Source organism: Egretta garzetta, unplaced genomic scaffold (genome assembly GCF_000687185.1).
Source record: "Egretta garzetta isolate BGI_Z169 unplaced genomic scaffold, ASM68718v1 scaffold283, whole genome shotgun sequence".
NCBI classification, from domain to species: Eukaryota; Metazoa; Chordata; class Aves; order Pelecaniformes; family Ardeidae; genus Egretta; species Egretta garzetta.
Window position 1 is genome coordinate 213,139 of NW_009259043.1, and position 26,923 is coordinate 240,061.

Consider the following 26,923-nt stretch of genomic DNA (forward strand, 5'->3'; position numbering starts at 1 on the left):
TACTAGGCTGAAATTAGAGTAAATCTAGCAAAACTTATAGTGTTTCTTCAGACTTGCACATTGTATACTGGAATTGGCTGTAGTTTGATCACAGACAGCTGATCTGTTAAGTGATCTTAAAAATGATGTTAAAAACTATAGTGAAAAACATGGTTTGTAGTCTCAGAAAAATGAAGATTCTGAGAACAAGTATATGTGGTTTTTATACCTTAAGAAATGAGAAAAGACTGTTAGTGAGCTTCTTTCGAGGTAACTAATATTCTTTGCATCATTTTCAACAATATGGTATACATGTACAGAGAAGAAGAAGTCAAGCTTCAAATAAAAGAATCACCAGCCTATGCATAACTGGTAGCTCTCTAGCATTTTGATTGTTCATGAATTCAAAAGCATGTCTGCCTTTTAAATCCACACCACTGGACTCTGTTTGCTGAAAAAAACCCTGTGCACCAAGTTCAGGGGTTTAAGTGCACCGACTTTCTAGCATTAAAATTAATATATTCCATCAAAACAAATCAGACTCTTTCTGTTTGCTTCAGACAACACCAGTTTCACAATGGGCTCTATCAATGCAGCAAATGCAGAATTTTGTTTTGATGTATTCAAAGAGCTGAAAGTCCACCATGCCAACGACAACATCTTTTATTCCCCCCTGAGCATCATTTCAGCCCTGGCCATGGTCTATCTGGGAGCAAGAGGCAACACTCAGTCACAGATGGAGAAGGTAAGCTACTTGCATGGATGTGAAGTGACCTCTGTTTGGGCTTGTTCCTTCTCAGTAACATCACTGAAGTATGTTACCCACTGATGGGGTTCTCACCTGTTTTAATGCACAAGAAATAAGCCAGTCACAAAATGGAGAACCAGATCAAGAGTGTTTAGGGAAAATACTAAAAAAAGATACATATTTTCACTACAAGGGGCAGTTAGTTTTGACTTAGGTAAAAAAAAATCTCAAGGACAATAGCAAAATGGATTACCAGTCAGCAAATTTTATGATGTGATTTTATTCTAAATTATGTCATCTTCCAGATAATGTGATCAGATTTTTTTAATACATAAAAAAGATAATTCCCAGAAAGAGAGGAAGGTAGAATACTATTGGCAGTAGTACTTATTATGTAACTCAGTTAATTTCTAGACATTGACTGGAAAAAATATCATCTAAACAAAAGTGGTACTTACAGTTTCCAAGAAGGCCACAGGGGGCATGAACGCGTTGCAAGCTTACTTGTAAATTTTTAGTTCATCTATGTTCTTAGTTAGTTAGCACTTTTTTTTTTCCTGAGCCAACAGCTTTACCTCAAGTATCGTGTGTAAATCTCAAATTCACATCATTTGTGGTCATGCTTGTGATTTCTAACACTGGCATTTTCTCTTGCAGGTTCTTCACTTTGATAACATTACAGGAGTTGCAGACCCTACTGACTCCCAGGTAGACAAAATAACTTCATCTCCCTTTCTGTCTTATTTTCTCCTCAGAACAAAACTAGAGCTGTTCTGCCTCTCCTCCTGGCAGTTTCAGACCCTGTCAAAAAATTCTCTCAAACCAAGGAGACCTGTGGAGGGAGGCAAGGAGAGTGTAGCTCACCTATTTGTTAAAAAGCAGGGAAAGAAGGCAGGTTGCACATCTTGCACCAGAACAAGTGACTGTGTGGGGCAGGATGCTTTGGGCACCAGGGTGCCTGCCTGGGCACATGCTGCTGGGGGACAGCATGTGAAAGGGGTTCAGCACCTGGAGCCAGGGTACGGCAGTCAGACTTGCAGCTGAGAGACTCTAAAGCAGGCCAGGAAGATGCTGGGCAGAGAAAAGCCCAGAAGTCTCAGTGACAGGAACACAACTGCATGCTTACAAAAAGCATATTTCAGGGGACTTATCCTGAGAAGGATGAACTTGTTGGTTCAATGCACCATCACCACTGCACCTGCTGTCCCAAAGGTGACTGTCTGTGGGGAGGTCTCCACTTAGCTGGAGGACATAACTGATAGGGACAATCCTTTAGGATCTTATTTCCTAGATAAGAAGAAGCTAATGCAATGTGTCTTCTTATTTTCATGTCATCACCTCAGTGTGGCACTTCTGAATACATCCACAATTTAATCAAGGATCTTCTCTCAGACATCACTGTGCCAAATGCTACATACTCACTCAAGATCGCTGACAGACTCTATATTGAGAAAACATACTCCATTCTTCCGGTGAGTTGTACTGTGACCTGAGTTCGGCGAGATTCCCGATAAAGGCCCCTGTGACTCTACCCTAGAGAAGCATCACCAACAATTGCCCGCTGTCTGTTGATGAAGAGGTGGTTGTGAGCCATGAGGGGAACTGGTTCAGAACGAGTTTGAACCTTCCTGTGGCTGCTAGGTAGAGGCCAGGCAAAACTATAATGGCATAAAATATGCCCATGTTGCAACAGTCACAGGGAGCAATCAAGATTGCTGTTGACTTGCTAGGAAACGGCTTTTAATGAAAAACGTAACTTTTAAGAAAAATTAAATACATTTTACGACTTGAAAGCATGAGGACTGAAATTGTCAAATTTGGATCCTTTTTCAAAGCCAAATATCAAACCTTCCCAGTGAAATGAAGATTTGGTTTTGAAATCTGAGAATGTAAGAACACAATATTCAAAATAAAAAGTGGGCACAAAGACAAGGAAACAAACATTGTCCTTAAAAATGTTTGTTAAACTGGAAGTGCTTTGCTAAAATGAAGAAAATATTTCAAAATTTTAACTTAGAATCCTATCTGAAAAAAAAAAAAAGACCTAAATATGTGAAGTAGTCTTTCTTGTTGAGCTTTAAGGTTCAGTTACAGGAAACCGGCTGTGACTGACATGTGTTACTGACAGGGGTAAAAGTTCACTGTTCTCTTAACCATTCTGCTTCATTTCACGATCTCGCATTTCACAGTCATACATTTTCAAGTTCTCAGCAGTCTGTCAACTGCAATCCTTCTGCTTACAGGAATACTTAAATTGTGCAAAGAAATTCTACAAAGCAGGGCCGGAAGAAGTTAATTTCAAAACAGCTACAGAGGAAGCAAGACAGCTCATTAACTCCTGGGTGGAGAAAGAGACAAATGGTAAAGACTGAAAAATGGGTAGCAGATATTTTCCCCTACCTACCATAATCTATACCCTTGTCTTCCTCTCCTCCTAATGTCTGGAAAAATTGGGTCAAGCAAGAGCAGGTTGCTTATTGCTATGAAAACAAAACTCCACAAAGCAGCAGCCCCCAACCCCATGCCCTCATTGCAGGCATTTGTGCACACTAGAGGAGGTGTACCTTACCACTCGCTGTCCTGCTTCTTTCCTAAAGGACAGATCCAAGATTTCCTTGAATCAGGCTCTGTGGATCTCGATACTGTGCTGGTCCTTGTGAATGCCATTTTCTTCAAAGGGATATGGAAGAAGGCGTTTAAAGAAGAAGACACTCGGGAAGTGCCCTTCAATGTGACAGAGGTAGGAGGGCACAGAGGTAGGAGGGCATGGACACAGCTTCTGGCCAGGAAAGCTGTTGGCTCACACAGCCAGCAGTCTGGGTGTTACACATACAGCCTGTTGCTGTCACAGGATGGCTGGTTTAGCTGGGCCCCTCACTGTCAGTGCCTGGGCCTAAGGCCAAGGAGTGTTTGCAAGAGCTGTATCTGACCAGGCTTCCAGAGCACACCAGCAGGCAAGAGAGGAAAATGCAGACACAGCTCTTCTTGAAAGGCTACATGCTTGAAAATCGAGTCCTGTCCCTTTCAAAGGGCTTGTACATTTGCCTGCCTAAAGAAAAAATTGCTCCCCGGTCACATCCTCTCATGTTTCTGTTTTTGCAGCAAGAAAGCAGACCTGTGCAAATGATGTGTCAGAACAGTACCTTCAAATTGGCGGTGCTGGCTGCAGAGAAAATTAAGGTCCTGGAGCTTCCGTACGCCAGCGGGGAGCTGAGCATGTTGGTGCTGTTGCCCGATGACATCTCTGGCCTGGAGCAGGTATGGCCCTGGCAGGGGAAGCAGAAGAGTTATCACGTCAGTGGGGCTCGGCTGCCGTCAGACCTTTTGCTGTCCATTTACATCCCAGCTGCCCACACCAAAGCTGGGGTGGGCAGGCAGGGGAGCACAGAAGCCTCCCAGGTGCTACCAGGTGCTCATGAAGAGACGGGCCTCTTAGGAGAGTACAGGCAGTGATCTCCATAGGTGCAAGAAACAGACATGCTAGCATGATTTTTTTTTTTATTTCAAGTGATTTCAGCCTTCCACGAGAGCACTCAGTGGTTTGCTAAACTAGAAAAGTTTATCCAGCAAGAAATATAAAACGGAAGCGATAAGGAAAGCATTCCAAGAGCTGACTGAAAGGAAAATGGTAAAAGTAGCATTAAAAGGAACTAAGATGAGGGAAGGGATCAATAAAATATGCTCCAGGAGGAGCAGTTTTGGGGCCAATTTGATTTGATGTTTTCAGGAACTGTATTTTCACAAAAAAAGCCTTCATCTGATGAAGAAATTTTTGGATGACAATAGTTTTGGAGAACGTCATTAAGACAATGAGCTATAGGTTATAGTCAGGAGGAAGCATACAGGATAAACAAATACATTTAATATTAAGTATCAGTTCTATTGTGTACACAAAGGAATGGAAAAAAAAATAGTAACAAGTGGTATAAACACAGCAATTAAGGCTACTGCACTCTTGTCTCAGGCATTTAATTCCCTGCCTCTCTTTGCAGCTTGAGAACAAAATCAGTTCTGAAAAACTTACGGAATGGACCAGTCCCAATGTGATGGAAAAGAGGAGAGTGGAAGTGTACCTCCCACGCATGAAGATTGAGGAAAAATATAACCTCACATCTGTCTTAATGGCCTTGGGTATGAGCGACCTGTTCAGTCCTTCGGCCAATCTGTCTGGCATCTCTTCAGTAGAGAGCCTGAAGTTATCTGAGGCCATCCATGAGGTGTACATGGAAGTCAATGAAGAAGGCACCGAGATATCAGGCTCAGCGGAGGTGATGGGAGACATCAAACATTCCTCTGAGTCTGAAGAGTTTAGGGCTGACCACCCTTTCCTTTTCTTGATCAAGCACAATCCAACTGACAACATCCTCTTCTTTGGTAGATATTGTTCCCCCTGAGAAGAAAAAGAGGTGGAAATAATGCTTGCCTTCCCCCCAGAAACAGACCCCCCCTTACTGCAGTATCGTTGTATAATCTCATCGCTTCAAAATTTTCTCAAAGTGGAAAGCCTTCAATATCTAGGGAGATATTCTTGAAGAAGTGTGTGACTTTTCAGATCTTTAGGTGCAGGAATTTCTGCTCACACAACTTGTATTCAGGACTTATATCAGAATTGAATGAGAAGTTCAGGAGGTAGTTTAGGAATATTTCCATATTTCCCATTCAATAACTTGAGAGACAGGACCAGTGTTTTGATTTTGGTGAGAAATCCTGCCAGTGCTATTGAGAAACTGGTTTCTCTATAGGAGTTCTGTGAAATAAACAGAGATTTCAGAATCGTCCTGGTCCTTTCTGATGAACTTCCTGGGCTACCATCCTAGAACTGATGCTTGGACAGCTTGCAGATGAAATTCAAAACTTTAGCAAAGCATTCTGCTTCCAGGATGCATTTGGGCTTCTTTGTGCTACACATACTATAAGGCTGTATCTCGTGTTCTGCTGAGCTAAAGAAAGTCTACCATTTCTTCATAAACCATCATCTCCAAATATAACGTGTCCCTGACTGATATAATTTCCCATCTTCATTCCAGTGACGTATCATTGATTTATGAATGTTAATTGGTGGTACTTCTATTTATTCTAATAAAAGCATTGCAAACTAAACGTGTCATTATGTATTCTGGGTTACTGCACCAAACAACCTGAAACATGATACAGGGGGTAGTGATTATTGACAGAAGTGGTTTAGACTAGGATTTGATGCTATTTTAAAAACCAGAATGTACCCATACATGAAGTCACTAAACAACTTAAGAATGTTTTAAAAAATTTTGTACTTAAGCAAGGTAAACCCTACAGCTCCTATACTTACCTTGAGCTTATCTCCATATAGCATATCAAATAGCTAAATTATTTGAAATTTTCATTGTATTTCCAGATAGTTTTAAAAGACTTCCTCTAAGTAAATATATCAAGGTGATGCCTAAGAGATACAACTTCAAAAACACGAGAAGAGTGTTTGTCTTAAAAGATGGGTTGCTTCAGCTCTCTCATACCCACAAGAATCTCATGAGGAAATCTTTATTATTGCCTCCTGATATGATAATCTTCTAGAGATGTTATTTCCTATTTCACAGTCTTTAGACGGAAGGTTCTATAGGTTACAGTTTATCTAATTAGAAAGATTATTAGTGTTAATGGCTGAGTTAAGCAGCCTCCCTTCTGCTGGGATACACATGCAAAACTGCAAATTACGGTATCAATACTTTAAAAGTGTTAAAAAAGGGAGACACATGGCTCTATTTGGAGTTGCCTGAACCATTTGCAAAGTCATCATTAAATATAACTTGAAATGATGATGCTGGCAGCAGGGAAATACATTTTCATACCTGCTATGAAGTTCTATGGGAGAACTGCAAATACTGGTTGTCCCAAGGCAGTTGTAAAAGATTAGCTACAATTAACACAAATATTCAAGCAAGAAAGTATTTTAAGAGATATGACATTTCAAGGTTTACTGTATACATTATGTTGTGCTTCCTTAGAGCCAAAAGAAGCCAACAGAGTTTTGCTGTAATTTAAAAAAAAAAAAAAAAGAAAAAGGCAGGACTTCTAAGATGTTGCCCTAAGGAGCAGAGTGTGTAAGGTTATTAAGCAATTATAAAATTGTTATTAACCTGATGTAAGCATGTCTGTCACTCTGCACTTTCTAGGTACAATAATAGTAAAACTATTAACATTTATTATGGAATTATTTATTACATAATGTGAAGAAAATAGCTATTCTATTGCTTAACCTTTCTTCAGCTTCACTATTATTTTGAAGTGAAGAAAAGGAGAAAATCAAGGCAGAAATGGTAAGCAGCTTCCTAAAACTACACGAGAGACATTTTCAAGGCACAGAGTCCAGCTAATGTCCTCACTGTGAAACAGAAGCATTTGACTCTTGTTTTAAACTGCTCCTTCAGGTGTCACTAGGGATACGAAGTGATGCCTATCAAGTCTTTTGAAAGACAGAGATCTGTGGAAAACTAGGTTTGGAGCTTAATGTAGGTTCCAGCTGTGTACTTATTTTAATCTTTGTGCAAGCAGATGATTCTGATCAGTGGCATTGTGCATGGAACCCAGTAAATTTTTAAGAAAAAGACAGAAATATTATTTGATGAAAGTCCAGAGGCATTTTAAGATGTCTGTGCCCTGAATGAAAATACAATATCACAGTCAAATACTGTAGAAAGGATAGAGCTACTTGGTTTATGAAGAAAACATCCTCCGTAGAGGCTAAAATGAGAGGCAAAAGTGGAGATTCAACAAATTTGAATAAAATCTATACCCCCCCGTATCGATGGCTGGGCCCAGAACTGCACCTGTGCATTGCTGGTCTGGGCCAGCAGGACCTGCTGTAAAGGAGCTGCCATGGTGAATGTAGCTGCTGAAGCCCCCATGGGAAGCAATTCTGTGAAGAGCAACATGGAGGGTGTTACAAGGGGATGAGGGAAGAGCAGTCATGAGGGGAGCAAACACTGCCTGCTGCTTCTGAGCTCTGAAGTTCAGCAAGAGTTTAAAAACATGAAACATAGTTCCCACAAAGTCTGGGCATTGTCCAATAATACTTTTTGTTCCCTGGCAGCATGACAGAAGTTGGTACATCAATAAATTGCCATCTGTCCATCTGCTACACTCCATTTTCACTATGTGCTGTGAGTACTGCTAGGGGTCTGTGGAAAAAGAACAGCCCCATGCAATCACATTCTTTTTAACACTGTGCAGGACAGCATTAGAAGTGCTCTGTGGACTAAGTGTGCCTTTCCTTCTCGTGTCATTTGGGGGAGGGTTGGAGCTGACGTATCTTCTCTGCCCTTTGGGGAATATAATTTTCTGAGACCACTCCACACTTGTCTGCAAATTTGACTTGAAAGAAAGCCCTACCTTCTCCTAAACAAACCAAATCCGTGGCTTAAGGCACAAGACTTTGCAGGCAGTATGCTCTAATCACAGTCACCAGAGGAACAGCACTCAGAGAACCTCCTGGACTCCAGGGGGAAAGCTGTCCTGGGCTCCCGAATGATATTTGAGAAAGCACAGCATGCTGATGAATCAAACTGAAAGCTACATATTGGCTGGGAAGGATTTGACACCGAGCAGTGGTTCAGTTTTCTGTTTCTTGTGGCTAGTGGGCTAAGATTCTTCAATCTGGAAAAGAGACAGCAGAGAGGCGATTGTCGAGGAGTGGCAAGGGTGAGGCTGCTCGGCAAGGGAAGGGGACCCAGGGCTGCAGGTGACAGCAAGGCCAGCAAGGCAGGGGCCTCCCCAATAAGGCATTCAGTGCTACACTTCCCAATACTACTGCCGCAGTCCAGTGACTCCCAAAAAACCTGTAGCGATGAGGCAGGTCAAATATCACGCCTGGAAGTTAAGTCCACGTGTCAGGGTCTGTAGTGGTCCTAACCTGAAGAGTGTTGTACATTGAGGAGTTAGTGACCCACATAAAAGTTGATCTGATCAGACACAGGTATGTGCTGTGCTGTGCTATGCTATGCTATGCTATACATATCACTTGGCCTCCAGGCCTACACTGTGCTGAATGTATCACGTGGCTGCAGGATAAACAGCCTGCTAGTCATAATGGAGGAGCTTGCAGATGGCCCTGGATTGGCACCTGGTGATGCTGCTGCTGGCACATCCTTGTCTTTTTCTTGAAGTGAAGCAGCATGTTTCTATATAAATACACTTTTCTTTGATGGTAGAAAAGATAGATAAACAAAGTTGTTTACTTCTAAGAACATACCTCTAAAAGCTGTAAAGATCACACCACCAGTGAATCTCTGCATGCATGGGATATGCTCAGTGTGCTGTGTCCTGAATAAAGATCCATACAATGCCACACAGCATGGCATTCCCACCATCTGAAGGGACATGAAATTATCTATGCTATTTCCTTTTTCCCTCTCATGTTATCTCCAATAAATGCATTTTAATCAGTTTCTTGCTGGTGGTCAAAACAAACACTTACAGTGGAGCATTACAGGGGTCCAGCTCAGTGAGGTTCACGGCCAGGCCACCGGCATGCAAGATAGCAAGGACCGCAATCAAAAGACTCAGTTTAAATACTTCTCTCTGGTGAGGGGGGTGTAGGCCCCCATGGAGGCATCTCACAGCTCTATCACAAACAGTGCTCTGATTCAAGGCTGGACAGTTGCTTCAGACGTGCCTGAGCCTAGGCAGCCAGACTCCTAGGAGAGGGATGATATTCTCAAGAGCAGAGATTTCTGAAGTCCTGGATGATATGGAGACGATGACAGAGATTGACTAATTAGTATCTCTTCTGACACAGGAACTTAAGGGTATTAAAAGAAGCTGGTAGAAAGCAGTTTAAAAAACTCACACAGAGGTAGCTGACAGCAAACAGGTAGCTGAATGATGGACCTCATTGTCAATCTGGGTGCTGAAGATGATAAAATTTTACATGATTTTAAAGGGAGACTTGACAAAACCATGGAAGATAAATCCATTGAGAGGTAATAAACATATGGAAAATACTACCAGCTATTGAAGTCCCAGGACTGAAAACAGGCAATATTAGGACCCTGATGGCATGACCAGCCTCAGCAGGATTGTACTCCAAATTGTCAGACAGTCAGAGGAGCATATGGCATCTCTGCTCAAGCATAATTAAGAAAGCGTGGCAGAAGAAATGTGAGAGATGTGTTTGGAGAAACAAAACAGAGGAGACACATGGAAGGAGATGTTATTGAGAGCACAGCTGAAGCCACACTCTTGGGAGGAGGTGCTCCATTCCAGAGGAGGCACCTCTGAGGGACTGCAGTCACAGGCAACCCATGCCAGGGCAGTGACACCCCAGAGGGCCTGCAGGCCACAGATGACTGACACTGGAGCAAGGACATCTCTGTGGAACCCCAGCCCATGGAGCAGACTAGAACACAGGAGAAAAGTGAGCAGCAACAACTGGCAGATAGAAATAGTTATGCACCAACCCCAACCTCTTGCATTGCCTGCTGCTTCACCAAAGGGACTGGGAAGCACTGAGTGTAACAAGAAAGCTGAAACTAGGAAGCAGAGAAGGAGAGTTTTTTGACTGAAGTTTAGTGTGGGGAGGGGGGATGAAAGGTCTAAGTGCCTGTTTCATAGTTTGTTACTTTTTTTTGTCAATACCTGAATCAACAACAAAAAATTTGTGTTAATCAGCAAAAAATCATATGAAACTCCCGAAGTCAAGACTGTTGCCCACAACAGAAGCCCATTTCAGCTGAACCTTGGCCCTTCAGTCCCTGCCTGAAGTACACTGTATTTGTGCCTGTCTCCAGGCTTGCCTCCTGCTGGACCTCAGACGCAAGCCTTGTAGCCTTGTCTCCAGGCCCATCTCTTTTGCAGGTGACAGGGCTCTGAGTGCACTAATAATGGTCCTGACCAGCCACACCTGGAGCCTCTACCAGCACCTATGGGCCCACGAGCTCTGTTTAAGCTATGCTCTGAACCTTCAGTCCCTCTCTGTGCTCCATCAGAGGTGTAGCAGTCTCCAGTTCAAACACAGCTGTGCCCATGCCTGGCCAAGGACTCCTAGTGTGACCTTGGCCCTGCCTTGTGATCACTGGACCGAGCCCGGCTCTGATGTGTGAATGATTTCCTGGCTTGTCCTTGGACCTGCCTCATAGCCATGACATTGCCTTACGATCTGGACTCATGGCTGGAGCTGGCTGTGATCTCTGGCCCTGCTCTGCTCAGATCCCGTGGGACTGAGCCCTGGATGGTGAGGCTCCTGCCCTGCAGGCTGTGGGATCCCCCTTGCCTCCTGGTTTGTCTTTCCTTGAGGAGAAGCTGGCCCTTGCTGCTCCCCGACAGTGAAGCCTCCTTGAGCCCTCTGCCGAGCAGCAAGGAGCTTGGTCTCTGGTCATGCAGGCCCTTGTCCTTACAAAACTTCCTGATGTCTCCACAGCACTCACCCATTACTCAGCCCCAGGCTCCTGACTGAATCCCCTTCCACCTAGCCGGGCCCTCTTACCTGCCCTGGCTTGTGCCCACCCAACCTCTGGGGCCCATCGGGGCAGCCTGACCACCTCACTCAGCCCCAAGCCTCTCACTCCATACCTTTTTCCAACCCACTGTCCCTGCCCTGCCTCTGTGTCCCCTAAAACAGCCCGCAGCCACTGAGCCACTCCTGAGCCCAGGCCTCTGTATGGAGCGAGGATGCACCTTGCTCAGCGGGGAGGCTGCTGTGCCTGAGCCCTGACTGCACTAACAGCCCTCGCTCGCCCTGGCCTCCCGTGGGGCCTCCCCCACTTGGCCCATGGCCCAGGACCCCATGGCACCTCCCGGGGGGCATCGGCACCCGCCCCCGTGATGCCACAGCAGGGCCGGTCTCCACCTCCCCACTACCCTGCCCTGTCTGGCTGTGAGACCTCTTGATCCTAGCTTGCAGACTGATTTCTTGGCTTCACCTTGGACCTGCCCTGTCACTATAATATTGTCTTATGATTTGAACACTTGGTTGGATCTGGCCGCCATTTCAGGGTGTATCCTGCTTCCCTTGCTGAGGTACCATGGGGCAGGCTCTGGTCAGTGAGGCCCCTATCCCACTGGCCCTCATGGCATAGCAGCCAGCTCTCACTGCTCCCTGACTCTGGGCTCCCCAGATGGATCCTGGCCCAGGTTCTTCTCTTTTTGTATCTGGGGCTGTTGATGGACCCTGTTCCTGCCATTTAGTTCTGCCTTCCTGGGGTCAGGCCTTGTGGTGTAGCACCAGTTGGTGAGGGCATTGCCCACCCTGGGGTGACCCTTTGCCTGGCTCACTGTCCTCATGGAGCAGCCCTGCTCCTGCTGTTCCTGGTAGTCCAGATAATTCTCCATCCACATTACTGTCTGCTTACTCAGTCTGTATCTCTCTAATCTGGCTACAAGGATACTCTCAGAGATTATGCTGAAGGCCTTACTAAAGTCAAGGTGTACAATATCCTCTGCTCTCCCCTTATTTATAGAACAAGCCATCCCAACCGAGAAGAAAATGAGGTTGGTCAGGAGAGATTTGCCCTTGGCAGATCCATGCTGGCTTTTCCCATCACCTTTTATTCCTTCATGTGTTTTGAAATGCTCCCAGGAGGCTTTGCTTCATAGTTTTCTGTGGTGATTCGAACTCAAATACAATTGCACATCAAGGAGATAGTGATCCACATAATGGTTGACACAAGAAGGCACAGGCCTGTGCTGTGCCGAGCGTAGAGGCTGGCTTCCCATCCAGTGCTGTTCTGCACATACCCCTGGGACACAGGGTAAACTTTACCTGCCAGTCATAAGGAAGGAACCTGTAGGTAGCTCCCACTTGGCATGGGTGATTGCACCACCTGTGTCCTTCCATTTATTGTTAAGTGAAGCAGAATGTTTTCATATGAACATCCCTTTGTTTCACAGTAGAAATAAATAGAATTGTTTTCCTCTTTAGAAAATCCTGCAAGAGTTCTAAAGCCCAAAGTTTCAGTAAACATCTATCTCCATGGATGGGATCCTCATGCCATGCCTTGACTGGTGGTCTGTCCAGTGTTGCACAATTTGAGGTTCCCTGCATCTGGGGGAATTTAAGAGTGTCTATACTATCCTCTTTTTCCTTTTAATGTTAGCTGCAATAAATGTTATTTTAAGCAATATCTTACAGAGTCTGAGTGCTTTTCTTAATACGGATCACAGCGAACGCGAGCCCTCGTGCCTTGCAGCAGTGCACTATGCCTTTTCAGTGACTGCAGAGACCTGTAGTCTCCTGAATTCTCCTTTTCCTCTCTGGAAATTAGTCACTTTTTCAAATCATCAGGAGCCTTCCCCAATCATCCTGACTTTTCCTTAGTCTCCTTTTTGCTGTTCTACCTAAAGAAGTTTTTCTTACTGCCCTTCACATCCCTCATCAGTTTTCCCTCCAACAGAATTTTTGCTTTTCAAATTCCATCACAGCATGCATGGGAAAAGCTTTTGTGCTCCTGCCAGGTGGATTGTCCTTGCTTCCACCTCTTGTGCATTTTCTTTTTATATTTGAGCTCAGTCAGAATGAAGGCACCTTCGTCATATCAGAGACAGCCTCTATATTGCTTCAGCAGCAGGATACGTGACATGTATGGGAGCAAGTGAAAGGCTTTGCATGTAGGTGAGGCTAAAACTCATTCAATCACAGTGAGGAAGACCTTCAGGTTCTGTGTCAGATACTCCCATCCAACCTGTTGCTGGCCTGTGGGATTTGATCATTGAAAGTTATGCCATAATGGCCACATCAACCTATGTCAGAACAAATATTCATGGGGGAGCATTAAGAAATCATCAGCTGTACAATGAGGGCTGAGCTCCTGTCAGGTTAAAATTAATGTAAGACCCGATATGGGATATCCCAATGACAATCGAGAGCAATGACAAATGCCCCTGTCGCAATCTGTGAGAGGCCAAGTCAGCACTGCAGGCAACAATATCCATCTCTTCAGAATGGCACAGTGCTGCTGCAGAAAGATGCCAGGTGGGCTACGATCTCCTGTCTGAAGGAGCTTGACCAGACACCTCATTTTATTTGGCCCAGGGGAAAAACACAGTCCCACAGAACAACTGAGAGAGAAACCATCACTGAGAGCTACAGCACCAAGGTCTGCAATGACAAGCACTTAGACAGTCAGCTGCAGTCACTCTGGGTAAAATGATTTCTCTCTCTGTGAATGGTTGCTTCTGTCCCTCATGGAAAGACAGCTTCCAGATTCACAATGGGGAATGAAGACAAACATGCAATAGTTAACATGATCCTTCCTACTGACAAAAGAGCAGAAACAAGGAGAGCCAAATCTCGAGTTCTGCGTAGGTTTTTGTGATTGGACAAGAAGCTTTGGTCTGTGAGCTGACCTGTACTTCATACCCTTTTGGATAAAAAGTGCCTTTTATACTCTCAGGTGTCCAAGGCTCAGGTACTCAAGAGTGTTGGTTTAGGGACAGCTCCACAATGAAACGCCTGGCAGAGGAAAGGGCAGCAGAGCCTTAGCTGACCTCCTTCTTGGGACAAGCATTGTCAAGCAAGGATGTGTGACAGAACTGTTTATACTGCTTTGCACAGCTGGGCTGGACAGGACAATCCATTGCCAGTTGTCCCAGGTAGCCTTCCAACTGCAGGAAGGTTTGCTTACTCTCTCTAGACCCCATGTCAAGCAGACTATAGAAGACCTTTTGCATGTTGACGCTATCCTGACGGCCTGTTCTCATCCAGGTCTTCATTTGCCCATGGGTAGATTCTGCTGCTTGCAACTGGCCTTACACTACCAGTTTGAGCACAGAAACCCAAAACAGGCCTCTAGGAAAGAGCACAGCATGTCTTTCTCATACATTGTCAAAGCAGAGCTTTTTATCCTCCATGTCTTTGCTTTGTTGTGGGCGTGTTCTGAAACTGAAACTCCAGTTCTTGGAGAGAAAACATGGCTTTTGTATAACTCATGAAATAAAGCTTTGCATCAAACACATACAAAAGTGTTGTGCAGGTCTGCAACCAGGACACTACACAGACATCAAATTCACTAGGTATAAAATACACCTCTGGGACCATTTTTATTCTATACTTGCAGTGTGATGGTGTAAAAAAATGATCACTGACAAAACTGCAGCTGCTTCCTGGATATGTTTGTAGGTCCTAAAATACAGACCATTTGTGATGAGCTGGGCCTGTGACACAGGTCTGGACACCTATGTAATTCATGTGCGATAAAACAGATTAAGGGAAGGGGAATCATGGTTGTACAGGAGAGAGGCTTGAGGGACCCTTGGAAGGCAGATCTGACTGAGTTAAATGTGCTGGCCAAGTCTTATATGCAGCAATGGAAGACCAGTGTGGTAGAAATAGGAATAAACCCCTGTGAACAGTGGCCCTGAACAAAAAAGGGATAAAGATTGAAAATAGTGGCACAGATCCGAGGTTCACTATAAACAGTGAGAGAAAACAGCTTATTAGCTGTAGACACTAGATTCATAGGATCACAGAATATCTCAAGTTGGAAGGGACCTGTAAGGATCATCGAGTCCAACTCCTTGCTCCTTGTGGGACTACCTAAAACTAAACGACGACTAAGAGCGTCGAACAAACCAGGTGATCTCAGCCACTCCTCATGAGTCTTGCCCTCAAGACCTTTCACCAACTTGATTGACCTCCTTTGGACACACTCTCATAGTTTGATGCTCTTCTTATATTGTGGTGCCCAAACCTGCACACAGTACTCGAGGTGGGACCGCACCAGTGCAATGTAGAGTGGGACAATCACCTCCCTTGACCAGCTACCTATGCTGTGCTCAATGTGCCCCAGGACAGGGTTGGCCCTTTTGTCTGCCAGGGCATGCTGTTGACTCATATTTAACACCCAGATCTCTTTCTGTGGGTCTGCTCTTCAGCCTTTTGTCCCTCAATTTGTATGTATAACCGGGATTACCCCATCCTGGGTGGAGACTCCAGAACTTGCTCTTGTTAAATTTCATACAGTTGGTGATTTCCCAGCTCTCTAGCCTATCCAGATATCTCTGTAAGGGCTCTCTACTCTCGAGGGGGTCCACAGGTCCTCCTAGTTTAGTATCATCGGCATATGCTCACTTTGACATGTTCTCTTCAGCCTTTTCATCTCCAGCTTTGAAGGACTCGTGATAACCATTATTCTGTGGACATGAAGCTTAAAAGCAAAGTAAGGTGTGATACACTCCCTGTGACTCTCAGGGTCCATGAACATCTCCCAGTATTGTGTTATATGCCAGATATTCTTCTGGCCACCTAGCACTAGAAAGCACTACTGCCTCTCCTGATGTCTGTGGTACCACCTTACCTCCTGAGCTACACAAATGAGGTGGGGGATCTACTCTGCCAGTGGATATAAAAGAGGGAATGTGGGTACTTGTTTAAGTGTTCAGTGCCTTGGCTCTCTGGTACACCAAACTTCTGGGTGAGCAACACCCTGTTGTTATTCACCACTCTTAACACAGGTTATGGTGAATTGTTAATAAAAGCATTTATTCATAACATGTAAAGGAGGCAACAGACTGAACAATATTCATAAAAATGTAAGTAATTTTAAAAAAAGAAAAGAAAAAGAAAAGCTTAATTGTATATGTTAGGGTTACTTTGGAAACACCTTGCCCTTACTGACCTGACCTGGTGTCTGCTCAGACAAAATGGCTGACAGTTTTGGCCATAGTGGATAACTCACCCCTTTTCTGTAGCTGAGACTCTCACAAGACAGAAATTATTCAGGATCCTCTATCTGACAGCTCAGCCAGGGATAGAACTTCTCCCAGAGAGTTTTGATTAAAAAAGTACCATATTTTCCTAGTTTTACAAGGCTTGCTTACCCTTACAGCTGCTCTCCCCTTGAATGCAGGGGAGGGTGAGCTAGGAGTTGAGCTGCCCAGTCCCCTGGCTGTATCCATGTGACATGCTCTCAGACCAGGCCTCTAGAAACGTTGACATTTTTCTACTAAAAGTGCCTCCTTACTGCCTCCCTCTCAAGGCAATGGTCTTTGAACATTCTTCTCAGCTATGGTAGCACTGTCTTAATACTTTAAAGTATCTGGAAGTGTCCCTTTGAGGTTGGATGTCTTCCCTCCACCTGGCTGACTGGTAAACAGTTCCTTGCCCCAGTGAGAGGCAAAACCATCCTTCTTTTCCTTGCTATTTCACCAGGATGTTTCGGTGTGGCAGGACCACCTGCTTTACATTGATCCATATGTTAACAAACAGATATGAAGAGCTAAGTTAGAATACATGTACAGAACTCGTTACTGGTGTATGACTGACCAGATGGTGGAGATTTTTAATTAACAGTGCACCTGGGAGACCCACTTCCCATTCCCTTTCTCCATCAACGTACTAATAGATATTTTATAGGTAGGGATGATTCTTTCTGGGAAGCACTTCTATCAGCAGAAAAAGCAGACAAGCTTTTTAGGCTTTCTTAAAGGCTGCAACAGAAGCAGTAGACCTGACTTTAAAAAAAAGTCAGAAGTATTATTCTGTGCTCAAGTATAGATATGTATCTGTCAGACTACCTGTGGGAAAACAAAAACCAAACCAAACCAAACCAAAAGGCTTGGCTGATACCCACAGAGCAGAGAGCTGACAAAAAAGAGCACTTCCCCTACAATCTTGTCTTGCTAAAGCAAGGTTGCTTGGTTACAACAACTCGGCAAGGAGAAAGTAGATTTCTATGGCACATTTCTTTTTGCGAAAGGAAGCAGACTGAGGCAAAGAAAACTGCGCTGTCTAAACTGTCTAAAACCGCGCTGTCAGCAGTACAGGAGCCTACCTCTTCTCCTTAACAGACATCACAGACCTCTCCATATAGGGTCTAAAGAATTATGTTGTACTGACTTTGGGATTCACCCCCCTCTCACCTCCCCCACTTTTTAAAAATCACATAGTGCTTTACAGAGGTCAGAATGGTTTCTTTACTGTTTGTCCATTCTACTATTTCAACCCAGAACAATAGCTTGTATAACTGAAATGCTTTTATAACTGAAATATATTTGCTATTGTATATTATGATTGTCCCACAGACCATGAACACTCCTTTAGCTGGATTTCACAGTTCCACCATCATCTGCCAGGCCAGTAAGTTACCCATGGAAGATCTGAGAGATACGTTGCGAGAGCATACCACAAACACATTTGGAATCATAGAACCATAGAATCATAGAATTGTTTAGGTTGGAAAAGACCTTTAAGATCATCAAGTCCAACCGTTAACCTAACACTGCCATCCCACCACTAAACCATGTCCCTAAGCACCTCGTCTACCCGTCTTTTAAATACTTCCAGGGATGGGGACTCGACCACCTCCCTGGGCAGCCCATTCCAGTGCCTGACAACCCCTTCTGTGAAGAAATTTTTCCTAATGTCTAAACTAAACCTGCCCTGGCGCATGGACATGTTGCAGCAACCCAACATCTTTCTCGTAGTGAGGGGCCCAACACTAAACACAGTATTCAAGGTGCGGCCTCACCGGCACCGAGTACAGGGGCATGATCACTTCCCTACTCCTGCTGGCCACACTATTCCTTATAAAAGCCAGGATGCCGTTGGCCTTCTTGGCCACCTGGGCACACTGCTGGCTCATATTCAGCCGGCTGTCGACCAGCACCCCCAGGTCTTTTTCCACTGGGCAGCTCTCCAGCCACTCTCCCCCAAGCCTGTAGTGTTGCATGGGGTTGTTGTGACCAAAGTGCAGGACCCAGCACTTGACCTTGTTGAACCTCATACAGTTGGCCTTGGCCCATCCATCCATCCTGTTCAGGTCCCTCTGCAGAGCCCGCCCACCCAGTCTGGTGTCATCTGCAAACTTACTGAGGGCACACTCAATCCCCTCGTCCAGGTCATCGATAAAGATATTAAACAAGATTGGCCCTAGAACTGAGTCCTGGGGGACACTGCTTGTGACCAGCCGCCAACTACTTTTGACTTTGTCTGGGGCTACATTTCGCTTTTACCCTCTGAGAATCAAGCAGTTTGCTATTAAAACCTTCACACCCATCAAAAGATCTTTTTAAAACATCCCAACTTTTCAAAGAAAATGTGCCTGCTTTTGACTTTCATCTCAGTTGGTTTTCTCACACTCACGCTTTTTTATTTCCCCAGGTTTGTTAACAGAATAACAGGCCAAGTCCTGTTCTCAGCTGTCTTCTCTCTAGCATGGCTCGGCTGCATTTCATACATTCAGAAAGGATCAATTGAAAAAGAGGTCTGGTCTGTTACTAAAACCATAATAACAAATTGACTAATTATTGACAGATTGACTAATAGCTGGTAGTTATGTTTTCCATCTCTAAGGTTTTCACAGTTTTGGGTTTTATCGACATCCCTGTATCTAGTTGCAAATGAGACTTAAAGGTACATGAGCATTATTTCTGAGTCTTTTCTCCAGTCCAACAATCCTGATGTACTGGTGGAAAACACTTTGTTATATGGAATAAAAACCTAATATTTGTTCTCCCTTCAATCAAAAATGGACCCATTGAAACTAAAATCTGACCTAATCCCATTAAATTATTTTTATGGTGTCAAAGGTCAAACTTCTGAAGGGCAGCAGCGGGTGGGTCACAGTTCAGACTGTATAAATTCCCAAGGGCTCAGCCAGTCTGCCTACATACAGCTGGAAAGCTGTATTGCCTTCGGTGCTGAAGCTCGAAAGGTAAGCATTTCTCTTGGAAAATTTACCTTCTCACTATATTATTTCTTGCTTATGCTTAAAGTTAAAAAGAGAGCAATTATTGTGTTGTGCTTGGTATCTTTAAGGAGAGAATACTGAAATGGTATTCTCTACAAACCTTCTCACCTGTGTGTATGGGTTCTACACTATTATATTACATGTAAAACCTATGTATTTGTTTTCAGGAGACTTCTTTAAAGTCTGATCTTTGTGCTTAAAATATTATTTTGTGCTTAGTATATGATTTTATTTCAGAGCAGCTTATCCCCTCATTCAGCATCTTTTAGGTTTGATTTTGGCAGCCAAAGAATAAGTAAGTTTGCTTGATTGACCTCCAGTTCAACAGGCTGCACTGAGAGCGAAACTGTGGCATTCAATGAATTTGCTAGGTTTATTTTAGTGTGAAATTTCTCTAACAGTGCCATCCCTACAGTGAACACTGTATTCCCTGTAGTGAATGCTACACAAGATAAACACGTGTGTGGGTGTACAGACTCATCTTTTTACAATAATCTCTAAATGTGAACTTGTATACAAAAAGGAAAGTGATAGAAATGTGTGTGCAAGCGTTATGTATATACTCACGAGCATGGTCACTAAAAACCTTGGTGGGGTTTAATACTCCAAGGACAAACTTGAGATCCCAGTATTAAGCACCTACATAAAGGGCTGGATTTTGAAAGACAACAAACTTCCACAATTTCTATAAATTACAGGAAAGGAACTAGCTTCATGCTGACCTCAGAAGTTGTGCTTCACATAAGCACAGTGGCTACACAGGACTTATACCATCCAGCACTTTATAGCAGCCTCAGACAGAAACAAATATAAAGCTTTTTCTGGTCTATGCCACAGACAAATACTCATTTAATAGTGCTGTATTATGGTAGACATTGCTATTTTATCATGTCTGCATTTCTATTAAATCTGAATGTCACTAACAAAATTTAATTTCTCAGAAAGGTTGTAGTGTAGTATCTATAAATATATTTAAGCAAATCAAGTTATACATGAAAGCACAATAGGGTGGAATATGAATTTTGTGCATCAGTCTCTCTCCTAGACTAGGTGACCTTAGACAAATTGTATTGCCTATCCATGCTTTTATTACTAAAACAAGGGTAAAGACACAAGCCTTTGAAGATCTACTGACAGTAAGTACTGTGCAACAAATAGATATTTTACTGCACTTATTTATTTTTAGAAAATAAAAATTCATCCAGCCTCTGCTTTTACTTATATCTCTCCAAACCTAGAGCAAGTCTACGAAAACTTGCACATTAAATTGCCAGCTTTGCACGTATATCAAAGACAGATGATATTTTCTTGTTTTCATCAAAGGTACTACAAAGTACCAGGAATTCTAGCCTTCACTGAATGAAAGTAAGTACATGCAATTGTTGCTTGACTGCTTTGAAAAGGTAAACAGAAATCACATACAGATTTAAGACCTCTGAGGAACTTCACTGCCAAAAAGGCAACTGAATAAAAATGCAGAAATAGATTTATGAAAACAAAGTTTCTAACATGCATGAGGTGTGAGCATAGCAATAGGCATGTTATCACAGAATGATATCAAAACTACTTGTTTGTATTTCATTGCCTGAAAACTACTACCAAAGTGCATTGTGCTGTGTTTGTATGGTTTTCCTTCATTACCTTGTCATTGTACTTCTGCTGTTTGCTCTAGGCAATACTGGTTTCACAATGGGCTCCATCGGTGCAGCAAGCGGGGAATTTTGTTTTGATGTATTCAAGGAGCTGAAAGTCCAGCATGTCAATGAGAACATCTTCTACTCCCCCCTGAGCATCATTTCAGCTCTGTCCATGGTCTACCTAGGTGCAAGAGAGAACACCAGGGCTCAGATAGATAAGGTGAGGCTACAGTTAAGGATTTAAACCTTCCTGCTGCTCAACAGAGCCATAGCACTTCTATGATAATGTCCCTTGTGTAACTCACAGGCTAAAGAATCTGGATCCAGAGTTATCAGAAGCTGTGGACACCTCAGACTCCCATAGTGTTAAACAAATGCTTCAGCCAGAAATCTTGAAACTGTATTTAAATTTTAATTTTATCATTGTTAGTGGTAGGATTCTCAAATAGAACAACACATTCCGGTGTTTTTTTGTTTAGACTAAGGAAAGTAGATAAAATCTCCCGGGAAAGAGCCAAAAGACCCAAAAAAGAGTGCAAAGTTTCAGTTCAGCTGAGTTTCCTACAGCTCTCACTTCCTTCACGGAGAGTGAATGGCTTGTTACCTGGAAGAAAGTCAGTATTATTAATAGCACACACTGGAGCCAATTTCTAGATGCTCAACAGAAAAATGGATCATCTAAGCAGGCTAAAGTAGGCACAGCTGTTCACAGATGGTACAGATGGATTGCACCTTTTGAGTCATCCAGCTTCTCAGTTAGCCAATGGGTTTACTTCAAACATCATGTGTTAATCTCAGTTGCGTAACCTTTTTTTTTTTGTCATACCTGCTGTTTCAACTACTGTTATTTGCAATTACAGGTTGTTCACTTTGACAAAATCATAGGATTTGGAGAGAGTATTGAATCTCAGGTACAGAAATAATTTCATCTCCTTCTCTATGTCACTTTCTCCTTGAAGCAAAATCCAGCCCATAAAGTGGTTTCTCAGCAGTTCCAACCCCTCTCTGATGAGCAGTTACTGCTCTACATCCCATCCCCAGTTGGGTGAACACTTTGTTCATAAGGATAGGGAGAGAAGGGAGGCAACAGAGGATTCAGAACAAGCATAAGATGAAACCCAGCACCATAATATTGGGCAAATAGGGAAAATTATAGGTATTTGTATGCTTAAGCAAGGTAGCTGGATGTCAAGGGTTAAATGGGACTGGTTGGGAATGGCCTACCTGATCTGATGGAGTTAGATTACTGTAGTGGGTAATTAAGAGTCCCCCTGAGAGAGGGATGAGGAAACTACAATAGAAAAACAGCACAGAATTGTACATATTAGAAAATTACTACATCAGTGTAGTTATAGCAATGAGACATGAACAACAGTTTTGTAAGCGGAAGCGTCTGAACTACTCTACTCTTGTCATATAGTATGAAAAACCTACTAAGTACTAAAACTAGAATAACATCATCTATCTTTTTATTTGTGTTCATGCCAACGATTCAGTGCGGCACATCTGTAAGCGTCCACACTTCACTTAAAGACATGTTCGCCCAAATCACCAAACCAAGTGACAATTATTCACTCAGCTTTGCCAGTAGACTTTATGCTGAGGAGACATTCCCAATCCTACCGGTGAGTTGCTCTAAGATCTGATCTGGGTGTATTTCTGTCAAAGCTGCACCATTCTGTAGTGCAAAAGCACTGTCAGAAGTCTAGGTTCTGCTAAAGAAATTTTCTTCCACTTAGAAGACAGGATTCATGACTTGTCTCTACCACAGCCCTAACCCTCTAGAGTCTTGAGAAAAACTGTGCCTAGCCAAAAAGATGTTTGTGCAAAGTACAATCATATCCAATAATGTCAAATTAGAATTAATAAAGGTAACTTTTGTTGGAAAGAGTTAACTCCAACTGTTCTCTCAATTTGTAAAACAAACCTGAAAAATAACTTCAGGTTCTCAAAAATATTCCAAGGTTTCCCATTGAAAGGAACATTTAATCTGAAATTAAAGGAAAATACCATTGCAAAATAAAAGGTTAAAAAGTGGGCAAAATGAAAAAAAAAACCCACAACATACTTCAACTGAAATGAATGCCATTTTTGGATCAAACTCAGTTCTGGAAAATATTTTTAAAACGGTGGGCGTTTACTCTTGCTTGAAGCAATGAATGTCAAATCTCAGAACAGTTATGAACTAGAATCATGGCTTACTGATTAGCCTTAATAAGCAGATTCATATCTGTTAATTTCAGTCTTGCATTTCACATTTGCAAAATGCTTTGACATTCTGATCTGAAAACTGCATACTCTTCCTTTGCAGGAATACTTACAGTGTGTGAAGGAACTGTATAAGGGAGGCTTGGAAACTCTCAGCTTTCAAACAGCTGCAGATCAAGCAAGAGAGCTCATCAATTCCTGGGTTGAAAGTCAGACAAATGGTAAGAGCAAGCCAAGTATTGGCACAAGTGCCACCGTGTTTGAACAGCATATGAGAACACGTAAGTCAGGAGACAAAAGACCCCAAACCTCCGTTCCTTCTCCTGGATAATAGATCACTTTCCAGATATGGATCTATCATTTAACAATTTTTTTTTTCCCTCAGACACATCTCATTTAGAGGACTCTCTATATCTGTAGGGGCTTTGAGGGTATGTAATACTTCCAGTCCTGATGAAAGGGACAGCATTAGAATGTGCTTGTACACATTGAGAAGTGGTTTGACACTAATGTTGAGAATCTGGACATCCTGTGATCAGTGAGTTTTGCCCTCAAGCTTCCCAGAGTTGTCGTATGCCTGTCAAGTAGGGCATGCAGTCATAAGGTACTTGAGAACAGGTAAAGGGCAATGGAAAACCACAGTTAATGAATGGTAGGTAGGCGTATGAAACACATAGAGAGAGGTGTACCACAGTTGCGTTTTTTACCCTACTGCATCTCTGTGTGGTTCCTCCATTCTTCCAGTATCTTCCTGGACCGCTCAAAACATTCCCTTCTTGCATGCTTGAAACACATGGCCTGAACAGCAAACACAGGTAAAGGCTGCTGATTTTTAACTGAAATGAAAATACTCACAATCACACGACCTCTGGTGTGGTGTTATACTTTGAAGGTGAAAACCAGGCCATGATTAAGCAACTGGTGGGAAAGGACTAAGGGAAGAGCTTGCTATGTGCGTGACGACTGCCGAATAAGCAAGAACAAAGTATAAGAAGAAAGAGAGTAAAATTCTGGTTTCCTTTCCTGCTACCTTCCTTATATAGACAACTCCTTTCAACTTTGGTTTGAAGCAAGAAGTATTTATGTTTACTTTTTGGGTTGGAGACCATCCTGGGATAGAAGGTTCCAATGGTTCTTCCCGTTGTCACAAAGTATACAGGTTTACTCATTTCGTAACAAGTAAATCTCTGGGTCTTATAACTCATTATAATTCTTTACAGAGTGGGAAACAACAGCTATTGCCAAAAGCAGTGAGAAAATCAACCTCCAAAGTACAAGACTACGGCTGCAAAACCAAAACAATGTTCCTGCCCTACACTCTCCTCCCCAAAGATTCTATACCCTTCATTTAACGTTGTGATTGCCAAGTTAAATGTGTTATACACAGACGTGTTATATACGTGTGTTCTCTTTCTTAAAGGAATGATCAAAGATATCCTTCAACCGGGTTCTGTGGATCCCCAGACTGAAATGGTCCTTGTTAATGCCATTTACTTCAAAGGAGTATGGGAGAAAGCATTTAAGGATGAAGACACCCAGACAGTGCCTTTCAGAATGACTGAGGTACACGGGCATATATAAACTTAAAGGTTTCTTTTAGAATTTATGAGAAGAGTAGACAAGTTGTTATACAACCTTCCTGAACAAGAGTAATCAATAGTTTTAACTGTAAGTAGACATTTCTACACTAAGAATAATATTTGTGAAAACTATATTATCTTGTTTGGTTTTGCAGCAAGAAAGTAAACCTGTGCAGATGATGTATCAGATTGGTTCATTTAAAGTGGCAGTGGTGGCTGCAGAGAAAATCAAGATCCTGGAGCTTCCGTACGCCAGCGGAGCGCTGAGCATGTTGGTGCTGTTGCCTGATGATGTCTCTAGCCTGGAGCAGGTATGGCCCTGGCAGCTGGGTTTCAGAAAACCACCAACACAGTGAAATTTAAGTGCTGCAAAGCCCTTCACAGTAAAGTTATCCTAAAACTCTTCACCAAGCACAGATCTGAACACTGACAACATGAGATTGCTGCATAACAGCATGCAGCTGTCTCAGTAGTCCTGCAATAGTTTGTGCTGAGCATGGACTGCTTAAAGAACTGCTTTAGTGGGTTAAATATTCATCACTGCAGAACAGATCCATCTCAGCTAAGCAGCTGTTACTCCAGCAGCTTGAACTCCAAAGGTTTTATATCTCCATTCCTGCACACTGAGGAGCTTCCTGGGAAGTTCATGTTAGCTTTACTAGTTGTAATTATTGTTTGGTTTGGTGGTGCTCAACATGCTTCCTTCATAACTTCAAAAATCAAACTATCTAAAAACTGAATATGAGAGGTACTAGAATGGTTAAAGCAATTTCAGAAAATAAAATGTACATGACATACTATCGTTGATATGAATTGTCATTAGCAGGACTGTAGTTAGTTTGAATAGAAAAAGTTCTGTAATAAATGAGAGTTCATTGAAGTATTTGTACACTAACTCAAAGAATCTAAATTATAAAAATGAAGAGGCATTTGAACACAGCTAAGTTTCCTCAGTAATAACTGAGAGTTCAGACATTAGTAATTGGTTACCACTGACACCTGGTTACTTGGAGGTCTTAAATGTAGGTAGAGCTTACAACTCAAAAGCACAGCATGATTTTTGGAATATATTTCCCAAGCAAAGAAGATAGAAAAGAGCTTTAGGTGAAATTTGTGATTCTGTGTGAAATTTGCTGAGTAGCTGTCTCATTAAGAAAATTAATTGGAAGCGAGTCTGTTAAAGAAATAGAAAGCAGGACAGAGCAGAGAAGAAAGAGTCATAGTTTGCTTTCCTCTCCTAGATACATTAATCTGTATATACCTAGAAAAAATGCAGTTCCAAGAGCAGTGAGTTTAAAGGAGAAAAAAAACCACCACTGGTATTGCATTGCCACATAGGAAGTTGTGCTCTCTGCTCAGAGATCTCATTTGCTTGTCTCCTTGCAGCTTGAGACTGCAATCACCTTTGAAAAGCTCACAGAGTGGACCAGTTCTAATATCATGGAAGAGAGGAAAATTAAAGTATACCTCCCGCGCATGAAGATTGAGGAAAAATATAATCTCACATCTGTCTTAATGGACTTGGGTATAACTGACCTGTTCAGCTCATCAGCCAATCTGTCTGGCATCTCTTCAGCAGAGAGCCTGAAGGTGTCTGAAGCCATCCATGAGGCAATTGTGGATATCTATGAAGCAGGCAGCGAGGTGGTAGGCTCATCAGGAGCTGGGCTAGAGGGTACAAGTGTCTCTGAAGAGTTTAGGGCTGACCACCCTTTCCTCTTCTTGATCAAGCACAACCCAACCAGCAGCATCCTCTTCTTTGGCAGATGCTTTTCCCCTTAAAGAGAAGGAAGCAGAAAGAATTTCTGTCCCTCACGGCAAGACCCAAAGCACTGCAGTATCAAGGGTAGAAAGAAAGGGTAGAAAGAAATGCATACTCTCTCTTTCATCCATATTTTCTAAAACCAGAAGGTTTTATTTAAAAAAAAAAAAAGTTAAGTCAGAGAATTTATGCCATGAAAATAGAGGCCCTTTGCCTTTCCTTTCTGCAGAGTAATATCATTTACTGACATATGAAGAGTTAAGGGAATGAAAATTGGACCCAAAGAAAGCATGAGCATGAACAGAGATGTTCCTGGTGCAAGTTAACAATAGCAGTGCTGAATCATCACACCA

General features: G+C 42.8%; 2 protein-coding genes and 2 long non-coding RNA genes across 4 annotated transcripts; 2 read left to right on the forward strand and 2 right to left on the reverse strand.

The window, feature by feature from the left end:
* The first annotated feature begins 473 nt into the window (after positions 1-473).
* LOC104122816 (ovalbumin-related protein Y) lies at positions 474-5,121 on the forward strand. The gene is made up of 7 exons (XM_009634990.2): positions 474-724; positions 1,385-1,435; positions 2,071-2,199; positions 2,971-3,088; positions 3,325-3,467; positions 3,830-3,985; positions 4,720-5,121. Exons 1-7 carry the CDS (start codon positions 557-559, stop codon positions 5,119-5,121), a joined length of 1,167 nt encoding a protein of 388 aa, XP_009633285.1. The 5' UTR covers positions 474-556.
* Positions 737-4,831, reverse strand: LOC118451898. Its single transcript, XR_004841478.1, has 3 exons — positions 4,752-4,831; positions 3,871-3,993; positions 737-820 (listed from the first exon to the last, which is right to left on the reverse strand). It is a non-coding gene; the product is annotated as an uncharacterized LOC118451898 (long non-coding RNA).
* On the reverse strand, positions 5,031-26,429 carry LOC118451897. The gene is made up of 3 exons (XR_004841477.1): positions 26,345-26,429; positions 21,025-21,201; positions 5,031-5,117 (listed from the first exon to the last, which is right to left on the reverse strand). It is a non-coding gene; the product is annotated as an uncharacterized LOC118451897 (long non-coding RNA).
* On the forward strand, positions 21,043-26,665 carry LOC104122817 (ovalbumin). The gene is made up of 7 exons (XM_035890574.1): positions 21,043-21,240; positions 21,881-21,931; positions 22,517-22,645; positions 23,332-23,449; positions 24,649-24,791; positions 24,964-25,119; positions 26,195-26,665. Exons 1-7 carry the CDS (start codon positions 21,073-21,075, stop codon positions 26,588-26,590), a joined length of 1,161 nt encoding a protein of 386 aa, XP_035746467.1. The 5' UTR covers positions 21,043-21,072; the 3' UTR covers positions 26,591-26,665.
* Positions 26,666-26,923: the final 258 nt, after the last annotated feature.

Coding starts and splice junctions, on each gene's coding strand:
- LOC104122816 (XM_009634990.2), top strand. CDS start 557: ATGGGCTCTATCAATGCAGCAAATGCAGAATTTTGTTTTGATGTATTC. Junction 725..1,384: donor CTCAGTCACAGATGGAGAAG/GTAAGCTACTTG, acceptor TTTCTCTTGCAG/GTTCTTCACTTTGATAACAT. Junction 3,089..3,324: donor GGTGGAGAAAGAGACAAATG/GTAAAGACTGAA, acceptor TCTTTCCTAAAG/GACAGATCCAAGATTTCCTT.
- LOC104122817 (XM_035890574.1), top strand. CDS start 21,073: ATGGGCTCCATCGGTGCAGCAAGCGGGGAATTTTGTTTTGATGTATTC. Junction 22,646..23,331: donor AGACATTCCCAATCCTACCG/GTGAGTTGCTCT, acceptor CTTCCTTTGCAG/GAATACTTACAGTGTGTGAA. Junction 25,120..26,194: donor ATGTCTCTAGCCTGGAGCAG/GTATGGCCCTGG, acceptor GTCTCCTTGCAG/CTTGAGACTGCAATCACCTT.